General features: G+C 45.0%; 1 protein-coding gene across 4 annotated transcripts in view; it reads right to left on the reverse strand.

Annotated features, from left to right (window-relative positions):
• DOCK1 (dedicator of cytokinesis 1) overlaps positions 1–14,355 on the reverse strand; it is a 469,449-nt gene that overhangs the window by 382,888 nt on the left and 72,206 nt on the right. For all 4 annotated transcript variants that reach the window (XM_045569235.1, XM_045569236.1, XM_045569237.1 and 1 more), the window contains 5 exons: positions 14,031–14,188; positions 12,830–12,911; positions 12,295–12,430; positions 6,132–6,204; positions 2,900–2,979 (listed from right to left, as the gene is read on the reverse strand). In XM_045569235.1, coding sequence (XP_045425191.1) covers positions 2,900–2,979; positions 6,132–6,204; positions 12,295–12,430; positions 12,830–12,911; positions 14,031–14,188 — 529 coding nt within the window. The remainder of the gene's footprint in view (positions 1–2,899; positions 2,980–6,131; positions 6,205–12,294; positions 12,431–12,829; positions 12,912–14,030; positions 14,189–14,355) is intronic.

Here is a 14,355-nt window from a genome sequence, read left to right on the forward strand (position 1 = left end):
AAGATCCAAGCGTAAAAATCAGAAGAGGAGGAGAGAAGGAGTCAACATACAGGGACAGGTGTATTGTTCCAGGTAGAATTGTTTTTTGGTGTTTCCTTTTTCTTCTTTCCTTTCCTTTTATACATTTTTTCTTTTTGAAATATGAAATTCCAGATCGTGGGAGGGAGAGTCTGAAGAAGGAAAGAATAACTAATAGAAGGAGGTCCCTAATGAGGCATCAGGGGATGACACCCAGACAGAGGCACAAGGATCATTGCTCAGGATGTGCACTTGGCAAGGGAACTGACAAAACAAGGTGAGTGGGAGCTAAACCCTGCCTGTATTTTGCTCATGAAGCCCCATGCCTTGGCACTGACTGCATCTCCCCGATCACCCAGTTGATGAGGCCCCTTTTTCTCATTCACACAAAAGCACCCGAGTCAGCAGCAGCTCTGGACCTGCAGAACAGGTGAGCACATGGACCTGCAGAGGGCCAGGCACGTCCTCGCCCTAACCCCCAGCTCTGTCCTCCCAGCAGAGCAAAGCAAGTCAAGGAGACGCTCGCAGCAGTGCACGGGGAACTATCGCCATGGCTGACGCAGAGCCGGGCTTCACCGGAACACCAGGTGCAGCTAAGGGCTTGGGGCCTGAGCCCTACAGCCCCCCAGGAGAATGCAGGTCCATGGAATAAAGCCGGCAGGAAGACACTCTCTGAGGACTGCAGGATGTGCTGAAGCAATTATTTACGGAGGTCAAAGGTAAAGAAATGAGGAGGGAACACTTAATACCACAATCAGAAATCCTGTGTTTCAAACACCTTTTCTTTCCCACAAGTACCAACTTGCTCAGATATCTTAGTTCATAAGCTAGTACATTAGTGACACCATTAGATTTACTGCAACACAATTTAAACATGCAGATTAAATGTTCCTGATTATGTTATGTTTAAAATGCTGTCCTCACAGGAGAAAATGAGGCCAATTTTCACCAAACAAAAAGTGCATTTGGGGTTGACATTTGCTTAACCAGAGTAACGAAAAACAAAAAGAATTAGCATACATTATAGCTCAAACAATGCAGATGCCCCCGGGGTGCTTGTGGATTGGCTGTCCACATAAAACACCCAACACCTCTGGGTTCAGGGATCAGAATAATTTGGATTGAATATTAAGGATTTTGTCTATTGGAACAAGGAAACATGTTGGTGCAAACCTAACACAGGCTGAGGCCCAGGGGTGAGCTCAGAAGAGACAGGACATTAAGTGCGAACAGACAAGGGGCGGAAAACCTGCTGGTTCTTTGTGAAGATGAGTATTTCCTTGGGGTCCGTCCTGCTCTGGGCACCCTTCCCTGTAAACTTGATGGTCACACGCAGGCATCAGGTTGAGCCTGGGCTGCCAGCGGTGAGAAGAGGAGCACCACTGGGCAACGCCCTGCAAACCAGCAGCCGATTCCATAGGTACCAAACTCACTGGCCACATCTCTCGTCCCTCCCTTGAGTGACCTGAATTCCACCCAAGCATTAGCCCTGGAGAAACATTCAGGTTCCAGGTAAAACTGTGCTAGTCATGTTGCTCAAGGGCATTTTGATTCGGGAAGGAACCTGTGATCCCCTTGAAAAAAGAAAACCAATCCTTGTTCTTGTCTCATTCTCACTGTGACCTGGAAATGCCTACTTCTCCCCTGCCGGCTTCACAAATTTGGCCACACACCAGCGAGACTGGCAGAGGCAGCCATCGGGTCCTCTTTCCGAGTGATTTCCTGCTGGCCTGAAGCCAAGCTCCACTTTCCCTGTATGACTCCGTAATAAAAGTTGATCAGAACTCTGATGACTCTGCAAGAGAAAGTGGAGACCCAAGGGGAGCCCCTGCTGGAAGGGCTGAGGGACCTTGGCATTAGGAGAGCGACTCCAGTCTAAACAGCCCTAATTGGACCTCCCTGTGGTTTTCAATTAAAGTGCAAATTGTGAGGGCTGTTAATTTATAAGAAGCTGGATCCTGGGTCAGCTTAAATTGCTCTGTCTGCAGAGGCCACGTCTCATCAACATTCTGGGTTGGGGTTTTTGTTCTGCTACTGTTTGCCAGGGAGATGGACCAGAAGAGAACTGCCTGTCCCTGCAGAGTCCTAGAAGGGATCCCTCCAGAACATTCTTCAGACTCAATTCAAGCTCTCCTTTGGAACAACAGGAAATGAATCAAGATAATTGTTCTTTAAAAGCCTAGTGACATAAGGTAACTGGACAATGAAGCAGGTCTATTCACCTAAGCTCTACTGAGTTTATAGCTAGTCTGTATGGATCAAAGATTGAGACAGACCCGTGAGGTTCTGAAGGTGACCTCCCCTGGAGCTGGAGGTGGGGCTGAAGTCCCAGTGGTTTCCTGGCTGCCCTCCTGGCCAGCCCAGTGCCAACTGTCACCAGCCCAAGGTGATTGATTCATTACTTCTGCCAGCAGAAGGTCAGCTGCTCGGAAACGTGTCGGCGTAGGATTAAAAATGATGCGTGTGAGGCAGGGAGTGGGGAGGAGAAATCGCTTGGAGAACAGAAGCCAAGGGGAACGGGTCTGCACAAATGAAGCCACTTTCTCCGGGGGGCCAGAGGGAGGGCCCCAGAATACAACGTGGCAGCCATTAGCACACAGCACGGCGGGGGGTGGACTCTGCCTAACGTCTCTCCATTTCTCTGAACATCTAATCACAGCCCGCTCTGCCCTCCACTCCCACCCAAGAGGCTGGCTCTCAGCACCGCTTACAAGGTGAGAAGCCAGAACACCACATGCTGTACACGAGCGCAACCATCACACACATCATCGTCATCACCACCACCGTCATGATCAACATCAAACTGAGATGTAAACCAGACAACATGGTCCCAAGTTCACATTCACGGACATCAATAGAAACAAAACAGTAAAATACGTACCTTGCCCCTTGTGGTTGACTTCTTTGGCAGCGATGACTTTGTTTATAACAGTCTGAAGGAAGTCATTCTCCCCCGCCACCCTGGGTGAAAAACGGGATGACATGTTCAGCGGCTTGTGTCGAACGGCGTCGTCCAACGCGAGCCTGCAGGGCACGGGGCGGCCAAGACCACGGCAGACAGAGGGGCACAGAGACCCGTAGGTCACAGTAACAAGGGGACACGAGAGACCATCGTCACCGAGTGCGAGAGAGAGGCACCATGAGTCAACGCACGACAGAGGACAGGAGAGGTGACAAGAGAAACAGGGAAAAGCATCGATCAGGAAAATGCTGAACCACGAGAGAGAAGTAGAGCAAACGAGGGCCACCCGCTCCCCGGGAAATAAACCTGCACAAGGCCTCTCTCCACTTCCACTAGACATTTTTTTAAGAAAAAAAGGAACTTGTCTAAAAGTAACATGATTGAAAAGCATTTAATCCCAAAGAATGTTTATGGCCATTTCTCCAATTTCAATAATTCTGAACACAGCACAGGTCAAGGGGCAGGTGGTCTGAAGAGAAAAGCCCAATTAAGATTAAAAAAAAAAAAAATCCCTTGAACCTAATTGCTTGGAGAAGCTTTCTACTGTACTGCATCGGACCATATACTCCGTGGAGCTTTAAATGATGAAACGTGAGAAGAATAGCACAGTCTTTGGAGAACACAACTGCCAGCTACCATGTGGGAGAAGTAAAATTATGGCGCAATTACGAATGCAAACCATCAACGTTTTTAGGGCCCACGAACCAGGAGCCTTTCATAGCTGCTGTGCTGTACAAAAGAATAAATACAAACAGGCAACATGTGCAAACAGAAAAACCATGTAGCAAAACAAAGCACAACAAGAAATGAACAAGAAAATATGTAGCATATACATAATGTTTCACATCAATCCTGGAAACAAGGACAGTGTTATCCTTCATTTAAGCCACATCACTCAAGGGAGCTGAGGACTGTTCAAATTTACTTCACCAAGTTATAAAAGACAAAAAGAGAGAGAGCGAGAGAGATGTGCACTGTGCTTCCTTCCCTAAAACAAACCCTGTGAGATAATAAATCAGTTTTAATGGAGCAAAAAAAGGTTTCATTAGCATGACATTTCCCAAAGAACTGGTTTCATTGCTTATTTTGCTATTAAAAGCGGGCTGTTCTTTTGTTTCTAACACTGCAAATATGAATCTGTGTATTAGTCTTCCTTTAATGGAGCAAGGAGTCACAGATTACATGAGTTAACCAGGTAATAGTATTTTTTAAAGTGGGTGTTTCACTAAAAGAAGAAGATGGTGGCAATGGGCAGGCCAGCTCAAATAGCTCGTAACACGTCCTGTAGAAAAGCAGTGAATCTAAAACTGACAACCTCCCTCACTTTTCAAATAACATCTGAAGCTTTCTTTTCCATGACTTTTCACAGAGAACACTAACAGGCAACAAGTATTTTCAACTTAGTAGTGCACTCCGCCATCAAGAAACTCTGAGGTCCAACAGATAATACAGCATTCAAAGCATCACAAAGCTGCACTATTTCTCACGGGGGAAAGAAAAAACTTAATATGATAATTTTAACAGGTGTATTTCATTTGCTACCTGAGTATCTACCCATGTTTCCTGATGGTATACCCCTTGTTGGCTAAGGAAAGTTCCAGATCCCACAGAATTGTGTTCTCTTTATAAACTATCGTCACTAGATGAGATTCCAAAGCAAAGTTATCCGACAGAACTTTCTGCAGGGATGGAAACGTGCTCTATATGTACCACCCTGTATAGTAGCCACTAGCCCCATGAGGGACCGAACACTTAAAGTAGAACCGGTGTTCTTAACTCTATTTAATTTTACTTAATTTAAACAGCCACAATGGGATTAGTGGTTACCACATAGGACAGAAGAGTAAACCTAAAGCATTTAAGCCACAAAGCCCTTGTTGCCTGCAGTTGTGCATGGTGAGATACACACAACTCAATCCTGACTTCAAGCCAGATGACGTAGGGTTTTCTGTTATTCTCGTGCCAAGAAGATTGCAAAATCTTCTACTGAACTATACAAAAAACCTTGGGAAGCTATCTGACCAGATCACCTGCCTGCAAAGAAAGCCAATTCTGCCCATCTTCACCAAGTGGTGCTCCAGTCTCAGGGTGAGTGGGGTGGTCCATCAGGAAGGAAGCATGGGGCTCCATCTCTGGGAGCCGACCTCCCATCTCCTGCCCCTCAAGGACAGGGCTCCTTCAGCCACCTGATCACCACCAGTCTCCCAAACTCCTCTGCAACACCTAGAAGCAATGTAAACTTTCTAAAATAAAATGTTTCAAGTCTGAAATCACTTAAGTAAAAACAAAAATGAGGAAAAAGAGAGAACGCAGAGCACTGTGACAGTTCATGTCAACCCACCTGACCATTTACTCTTCTAAGATTTCATACCCCCAGGGGGAAGATGCCTCTTGCAATCAACCTAAGCCATTCTAATTCCTCTTACTTCCTTTCCACCTCTGTCCAAGGAGCAGGAGCGCCCTTGAAGTGGCCAAAGACCATTATCTAAGGGCCCTCTTGATTCCATCACCAGGGAGATAAACACCAGTTCTTTCAACATCCTCTATGAGTTCTACCTTCAAATCTGATAATTTAGAGAATCTCCTCCAAGGGCTTTCCTAACTTCCATGCCTCTGAAGACCTCAGGTCACACTAGACACGGCCTAAATAATGATGAGCTCAGATATAGTCCACTCTGGGCAAAAACCAAGATAGAAAAATCAGTAGCATGACTATATGCTTTATTTCTCACTTTACAAAAGAATTCATCATTATTTTGTTTGGTTTTCCATTTTAAAAACAGCAACCTCCTATGATAAATCTTAAAAGTATTGTGTTTTAAAAATGTGAATAGCTACTAGAATAAATCAATTATGTAAAGAGACATTCACGCTCAGAGCAGAATTGTAATTCTGTGCCTTGTACGTGACAAGGCAATTCAGTGATTACATGTAAAATCTTCTACTTCCAGGACCATAAACAAACTTTAACCCAGGACTCCAATGGCTACAAAAAATTCATGTGCTGTAACAGTGACTAAACAGATTTTTCGTTATCATAAATAATAAATCCCTCCTTGTATATAACATAACTTAATTACAAAGATAATTATTACAAACCTACATTTTCCACATTCTATCTGCTTAAGTACTTGAATTGCTCCATACTTACGGCTGAAAGGGAATAAAATGCTGTTTGTCTTCATCGTCTACTTTTCCGTTTATTATGTCTGTTACATCCATCACTGGGGACAAAAAGAGAACAGAGAGTGTTTTTGCTTAAATGCTATAATCACAGAAAACAAACAAACAAACAAAGGAACATCAGAATATCTTCTGGCAAACAACAGCAGGAGCTATATGGTGGAATTTTCTTAGATTCAAGTCTAAATTACTTCAATGCTTAAAAGACAAATTAAGTTGTCAGAAAATGCTGGCCCAGACAGAGTCAGGGCTCCAATGGCAGAGTTCCAGTTAGCATTTCCTTTGCTGTTATCCTAGTGTCATCCTAAGGTTGCCCTGCCCAACAGAACTTTCTGTGGGATGGGAATGTTCTACAACAAGGAGCACCTAAAATGTGGCAAGCATAATAGAGGAACTGAATTTTTACTTGGATTTCATTCATGTAAATTTACACTGAAATAGTCACATGTGGCAAGTGCTGGTCAGCTCTCCTCTGGAAGCTCACATGTTACTGCATTCCCCCCAGAAACAAAACAATAAGCAAGCAGCTACAATTTGCCAAGAGCCCACCACATGCTGCTGTCTATGGATGCTGTTTCAAGGGGACACTTCGAGGCTGATCCTCAGTCACCTACTCTACTGCTGGAGAAACTGAGGCTGCAAGACAGGATGACAGCCATGCCTGACGTCACACAGCAAGATGGTCCCCAGCACCCAAGCTCTGTGGATCCTATTAAACTGCCTTCACAGACCCATCCCCCAGGCGGTCCACAGGTGAGGCTGACAGCCTTTGCACCACTCCTGAGTGAAAAGGAAAGATATTTCCTGATTGTATTCAGAGGTTAACCCAGAGGCACTGCCTGCCTTCCAAACAAAACTCCCTTGCCCTTGGTTATGACAAATAGAACAAGAAAATCCAAGAGTAACCCCAGATGGCACTGGACACTTTCCCTGCCTCTGTCATTGCTCAACCGCCACGCTGGACTACAGAAGAGAGAGCAACGCGCCCTGTTTATTTTCTTCGCATAAGCTCTTCCCTAGTGACTATCATCATATATTGAAAGTGTGGACAATTTTCATTTCTACCACCACCACCCCACCCCCTAAATAAGGTGGAGGAATTTGTAGAACCAGAAAAGTGGCATTCTCATGCCCTGCTTGGCTGGGTAAAGCCCACGCGGCCTGCACAGTGTGTCCTATAGGAAACACCCTCACACACCCCTCTAAACCAATGGGCCTCGGAAAGCAAAGAGCCTCTGACTGTGTTGAGAGATACAGGTCAAAGAATCCCAAATAAACTCCAACATCCAATGATGGCTGCTCAGAGTATGAAAGGCCTGGGCTCAGACCTTCGCCTGGCAGAAGCCTTTCCGGGCTTCAGGCACTCTTAGGGGTGACAAATTAACACTGGACTACAGCACCCACCCATTGTGAAGAAGCCTGTATGCCTGGGACCACATTTTTACCACCAACCAATTCAGCATCATTACATAAAGGTCATCTGGGCAGCAGCCCACTACGGGCCAGAACTAAGTTAGTCTGAACCCAGCAGGCCAGCCCTTGCCTGCCGGTCCATACTGGGTGCCCCCCACAGGGGCCTGCAGCCCGCTCTCTCTTGTCATGGGACTCATCTTACCAGTGGGTTGGGAGACTCCCTTGGCAGATGCCCAGCGCCCAGCCCTGGAGCACACCAGGAGCAAGAATCGCAAGCTCAGCCTGAGCACCCAGGTGTGGAACAACACTCTCAGGCCCACCCAACCTGAGCCTCGGAGGAGAAGGCTTTGATGTCACCAATCATCATGTACTTTCCAAAGGACTGTCCTTTCTGCTCTGCAGCACATAAGTCCGTGCCGAGGAAGTTCCCACTGTGGTTTGGATAAGATGTCACTCTCACCAGAGGAGGAAATGAAGAACTTGAGGGGAAATACCCCCAAACTGACAGGCCAATTGACAGTTTGAAGAAGCAGAGTCCAGCCACAGTCAACACAGCTGTGTGCGGGCGTGGAAGGCCCAGTAAACACATGGCATTACATGATGCTGGAACATGGGGGCTGGAGAAGGAATGTGACGGTGGCATCAGGGCAACAGTGACAGAGGGCCAGGGACAGCAGAGGTGGGAAAGCAGACGGTGGGAGGTGAGAAACACGGTCACATGGAGAAGGGCAGGGCAGCTCAGTCCCACAGGCGTGCTGGGACAACCTGGTTAGGCAACCAGGCTTGAAGCACAGAGATGGTGAAACCCACAAACTCACCAATCCAGCAACTCCGCTGAGGAGACCTCCCTCCGCAAACAGTCAGAAGAGTGATACTTCAAGTTCAAGGATGCTCACTGTGTCCCTACTCTACCATAAAGCCAAAACACCCTCAGAGCCCCAAAGCAAGGGACTGCTGAAATAATGACATAGCTATAGACTATAGCCACTGAGAAGCCTAATTTTTAATAATATTTAATAAAATAAAACATTCATAATAGAATGTTAGGTTTTTTTAAAAAAGATAAAAAGTACACATGTGCAATGTGAATATACTTACTACTGAACTATACACCTAAAAAATGGTTAAGATGGTAAAAAAAAAAAAACAGACACAAAAAAATCAATAAACAAAAATACACAGTATAATTTGATATTGTTTTCTAAAAATTATGTGCAACACATACAAAAAAAAATTAGAAAGAAATATACCAGCTAACCATGAGGTACTGCCCTGGCTATGTAGAATTATGGAGGATGTATTATATCTCACTTATCTTTCTTTTCCATAAAATTTCCATAACTTTTACAATTTTCTCACTTTTACTTTATAAAAAGGTTAAAAATAGAAACATGACATATTATTTTCAACAGAAGACGAAGAACTGTAGACTGAAAGGTCCAGGAACACTTTCCTCATTTTAAGGAACTGAGCTCTGTTGACACAGACGAGCATAAGTCCTTCTGCAGAAAGCCTCAAAATTAAATTTGCATGTGGAAATTGAAGCTGCATATGAATGGGCAGAATATGATTACCAAAAAGGAGATCAACCTTCTCAGGTGCGAAAAGTGTCCCTTCTTAGCAAGAAAGAGAACATCGGGTCGGAGGATGTACTGAGTGAGTCAGAGGCACGGACTACCAAAGGCAGATGTCTCCCAGACGTGCTGAGTGCTGACTGTGTAAGGGTCTGATGGCAGTGGGCTGCCGGTCACTGCACGGCCCAGGGTAACTCACAGGGGATTTGGGTTCAAGCAGAGCTTCTGGTTTAACTGGGCAGCAGTGGGGCACGAGTACCTATTACTGGTGCCCCAGATTTTTCCCATATCCAGACACAGATGGGAACCACTGTATTAAAATATTTACCTTTTACGCCAAAAATTTACATACCCAGATCACATGATGAAATGTCATCCCTCCTGTCTCAGAGTAGAGTTACTAGCAGGCAACTGGAAACTACAGAAACAGAATGCTCAGGTCCTCAGTTATTACTTACAGAAACACAACGGCAGCCAGGCGCAGTGGCTCACGCCTGGAATCCTAGCACTCTGGGAGGATGAGGCAGGAGAATCGCTTGAGCTCAGGAGCATGACGTTGCAGTGAGCTACGATGAAGCCATTGTACTCTACCAGGGGTGACAGAGCGAGACTCTGTCTCAAAAAAAAAGAAAGAAACACCATGGCCAAGCGGGTCTAGGAAAGTGGGCCCTGCTGGAGTGAGCGTGGAGGCCCCAGCTGCTTGGTGCTCAGTGCTGGGACCCAGGGATGGGCAGGACACCCCCAGCTGGGGAGTGTGCTCCAGAAGAGAGCAGAAGGACACTGCTCGGAGGGACACTGCTCAGAGGATCTGGAAACTGAAATCATCCAACAAATGAAAACAAACACCTCCTGAATATCTCTGAAGCACTTTTCATGGGTTCTTCTGCAACCCCAAAGCAGGGCGAAGGCCCCACGTTCCAGTCACGGCAGAGCAGAGGGGAGAGGACACCCTCCGGAGAATTCATGGGCAGAAGGCAGGAGGGCAAGGCTGGAACTTGGCCCTGGGTGAGTTACCAAAGCCCTGAGACCAGGGAGTCCCAGGAACATGAGACAGGAATGGCAGGAGCCAGACACCAGTCCAGAGAGGAGGAGCCAAGGACCACTGGAGCATCCCCAGGTGGTCAGCAGGTATCAGGGGACAAGACAGTGGTGGCTTCATTGCCAGGGATCAAAGCTCCAGGGACCAGACAGTGGTCAAGTGTCTCAGTCAACACGATACAAGTAGGGCCTCCAAAAGCAGGGAACTGGGTGTCGGCCACCTGCCCTCCCCACCCCAGGGAACACCCTGGACTCTAAGAGTTCATGGAGAACTCCAGAAGGTAGGGGGCCCCAAGTTAACGCCAGACCCCACCAAGCATAAGTGACCACAGCAGTCTCAGCTGGGGCTGTGATCAATACTTCCTGGAGTGTCAAACCAATGAAAGCTGAAAAAATTTCCATTTTAATTAAAAGAGGGTAAAAACGGTCAGCCTTTGGCGTAGATTTCATCTTTAAGAAATATGACGATGCCTTCATAGGAACTTATCACTGTAATCCGTCTGATAATCTAACAAACAGAGAATCCACAGCATGGGTGCTGGAAAGAGGAGAAACTTGCACCCAAAGCAAAGATTTCTCTGAGCACTTAAGTGAAGCCTAATACACCTGAAACAAAAATACTTTCTTGCAACTATCACAGAGCTGGGAAAGAGAAAAGAAAATTCCTGAAAAGCTACAAGTATTTCAACTATAGATTGGATGACACATAAAAGCTGCTGCAGGTTCTGATGAACAGAGGAGCAATTTTAAAGTACATACTCAAATAAGATGGGAAAAAATGTAAAAGGATTTCTCCAGCTCATGGCCATGGGACCTCAGACAGGTGACCTTGCACTCAACATTTCACTCACTGTGGTAAAGTCGCCGGACACCCCATGACTTAGCCCTACTGGGAAACAGAAATAAACCTAATTAATGAGCTTCTTTCTCATTATGCCTGCATCATTGTTATTATTTACTCCTTATGAAGCAGAAAATCATTTTACTTATTAAATGATTTGAAATATTTTTCCAAAACATCCAAGTGGAGCACAGAGAATTTCTAGGGCAGTGACACTATCCCAATGAGACTATAACGGTGGATACAGGCATTTGTCAAACCCACAGAATGCACAGCACCTGGAATGAACACTACTGCGAACCACGGACTTTGGGGGATGAAGACGTGTCTCTGTGGGTCGGTCGCTGTAATAAATGCGCCAGTCTGTGGCGGATGTTGATGATGGGGAGATTGTAGAGGGGGAGGGGTATAGGAACTGTCTGTATTTTCTGCTCAATTTCCCTGGAACCTAAAACTTCTCTAAAAATAAAGTCTATTTTGAAGAGGAAGGAAAAAAATTAAGTCCTGAGTTTCCTGGCAGCCAAGGTAAAGGTGACTTCCATAGCTGTTCACACAAGAAATGCAGCCATGTATCAGGAATCGAGAACTTTTCCCACATAAACATTCATGTGAATCCCAAGAATCACACAAAAAAACCACAAGAATAAATATCAGAGGGCTGGGGGAGGAACCTCCACTGCAACCATAAAATAGTGAGAGAAACCGTCTCCCGAAACTATGAAAAATGAGAGTGACATTGAAAGAGGTCAAGTAATTATAATTTCCTGGGGACACTCTTATCTCCCCTCCACAGAGATAACCGGCCTCTCGCTTTTCTAGTACTTCCACCAAACATAAGGGAGCACAAACATGGAGGATTAAACCACACCAACCGTAAACCAACTGTTCTCCCTCCAGCGTGCTCTCCGACCTTCCTATCGCCGCGACCGTCCTGCACAAACCCACTCCTAAATCAATCACCGAGCGAAACCTGACTGGCTTCCCTGCGGGCTAAGAATTGGGTCAGGGTCTCTCCCAGGAAAAGCCGGGATGCACTTTAGAACCAAATAAGTGATTTACATCTGAGACCTGTGGACCGGAGCACCCTAGGCCTCACAGGTCGGCTGGAAACCACACAGAAAAGAACTAATAAATTATTTTTTCTCTGCAACAGAAAGGCTTATAAATCAAAGCTGCCCCCTATCCAATCAACATTCAGCAGCGGTTCTCATGCAAAGTGAATGTGATGATCTGAAACTCTCAAGGAAAAAGGGAGAAACTATTACCGGCTACTCCAAAAGGTCGCCGCAAGCCGGACGTCAGTTTCCTCGTGTTGTTGTCCCTCAGCTCCATGCGACCCACTCGAACAATCTGACAGACAAAACTGATTTTCTCCCTTTTCAGGTCTTTGCTTCCGAGGTCCTAGAAATATCAATTTCCATAAATTATTTTGGAGAACCATTATTCAATGTAAGTTCTATTGAAAAGGACAATAAAAAGATGGATTGAGACTCTTTAGACCAGTTTTTATCATTTTAATAAGTCATTCACATGACAAAAGGAATTGAATAATAGTCAATTAGCTTTAAGCAAACTTAAGATACAAGTTTAAGAGACATGTTCATTGGTAATGGAGGAAATCTTTGTCACAGTGATTCTCAGGGTGGCTACAGACCTGGGAGATTTGGGGGAAGACACTTTGTTAACATGAAATTAACCTGAATCACAGGCAACCCAACAACCCATGTAGGGAATCAGACGCAAGTCACCAAGAATAGTCATCAGTGAGCAATTCAACTCAACATCTCTGGGTGCACTTACAGTAAAAACAGCTCGCAAATTATGTAATCTGTCTATATCCTTAGGTAATCCTGAACTTGACCAGCGAACCAGGTAGTTTTCACTTGAAAAAGGAAGAAATAAAAGCAAATTAATTTTGCAAATACAACAGGATACCAAAAGTACATCAATACTGCTTTACAATTAATGCCTCGGAGGTCCACTATACAGACACCTGTGAGCCTATAATAACAACAGTATCAAACAGAGCTACTCATCCATTCACATACAGTGCACAAAACCTCAGGAGGTTTTAACTCGGGATGTCTTGGGTTGTAACTGTAATGGAACTACTTGCAAACAGCATTTTCAAGTTTTATTTTAAAAGCCTACTTATTCATGTAGAATGAAGACAGTATAAAAATTCAACAGGATGCATGCTTATTTTACAGCCTATGACAAACCCAATATGCCATAGCATACAAACTGTATCCCAAGTCAGGAAGAAATGAAGTCCTTGTCAGAAGTGAGAATGAAATTCACCCACTTGTTCTGTTTCAGTTGTACGCTAAGTTTTTAAATTCTGAATGATAGAAGAGAACATACTGGAGTTTTCACACACACACACACACACACACACACACACACACACACTCTCATACACTTCACACAGTCGAACTGTAATTTTCCCGTCTGGACAAAGAGAAAGTTATACCAAGGGCCAAGCAAAAACAATGGATTTACAATGCTATGGCTCAATAAATATTGGTGGAGAGTGTGCATGTGGCAGGCACCAAGTCTAGATGCTATAAGTCCAGCCAATCACGGAGAAAAAAAAAAAAAAACAGGACAAAGGTCACAGAAATGACATTCACAGAGACCAAAAGTTAGAAAAAGGGAAACGTAATATTTGGGGGGTCTGGATATATATTAATAAAATCCTGTGAAGACAACATAGGAAACAAAGTGTTTCTTCAGTCTTCAGCTGGGTCCTTAAAATATTACAAGAGTATTCTATGACCACTATCACTCCACAAGCAGATAACAATATACATGTAAGAAGGCTCACCCTAGCCCAAAGCCCAAGCTGGCAGACAAACACTGTCCACAAAGAGCTCTTGGCTCAGCTGCTTGCTGACACTGGGCAGCCGAGGGCTCTCAGCACACAAGGAACATGTCAGCCATCCTTACACCAATTTCCCAACATGAACCAAAGAGGAAAGAGCCAAGAAATGTCACCTACCTGATGAATTTGGACTCCACGGGGTCATAAAGAGACATGAGGACTTCAGCATCTTCTCCTATTTTACAAACCACATTTTTTAGGTTGACAAACAAGGCCAGAGAAGGGGTCGCAGCAAATTTAGCTTGTCTGTTAATATCTATGTTCTGTTTTTGAGACTGTGAATGCAAAGAAAGCAGAGAGTCATTAGGCACGCTCATCACTAACCCCTTGCTCTCTTCATTTCCTGCAAGTAGAGAAAGGTACACATCCATTTGGCGTAACACAGCAGAGCCACGTATGCAGTCACTTTCTTACACCACAATTCCGCAACAGTCTGGACTGA

This window comes from Lemur catta, chromosome 14, assembly GCF_020740605.2.
Source record: "Lemur catta isolate mLemCat1 chromosome 14, mLemCat1.pri, whole genome shotgun sequence".
NCBI classification, from domain to species: domain Eukaryota; kingdom Metazoa; phylum Chordata; class Mammalia; order Primates; family Lemuridae; genus Lemur; species Lemur catta.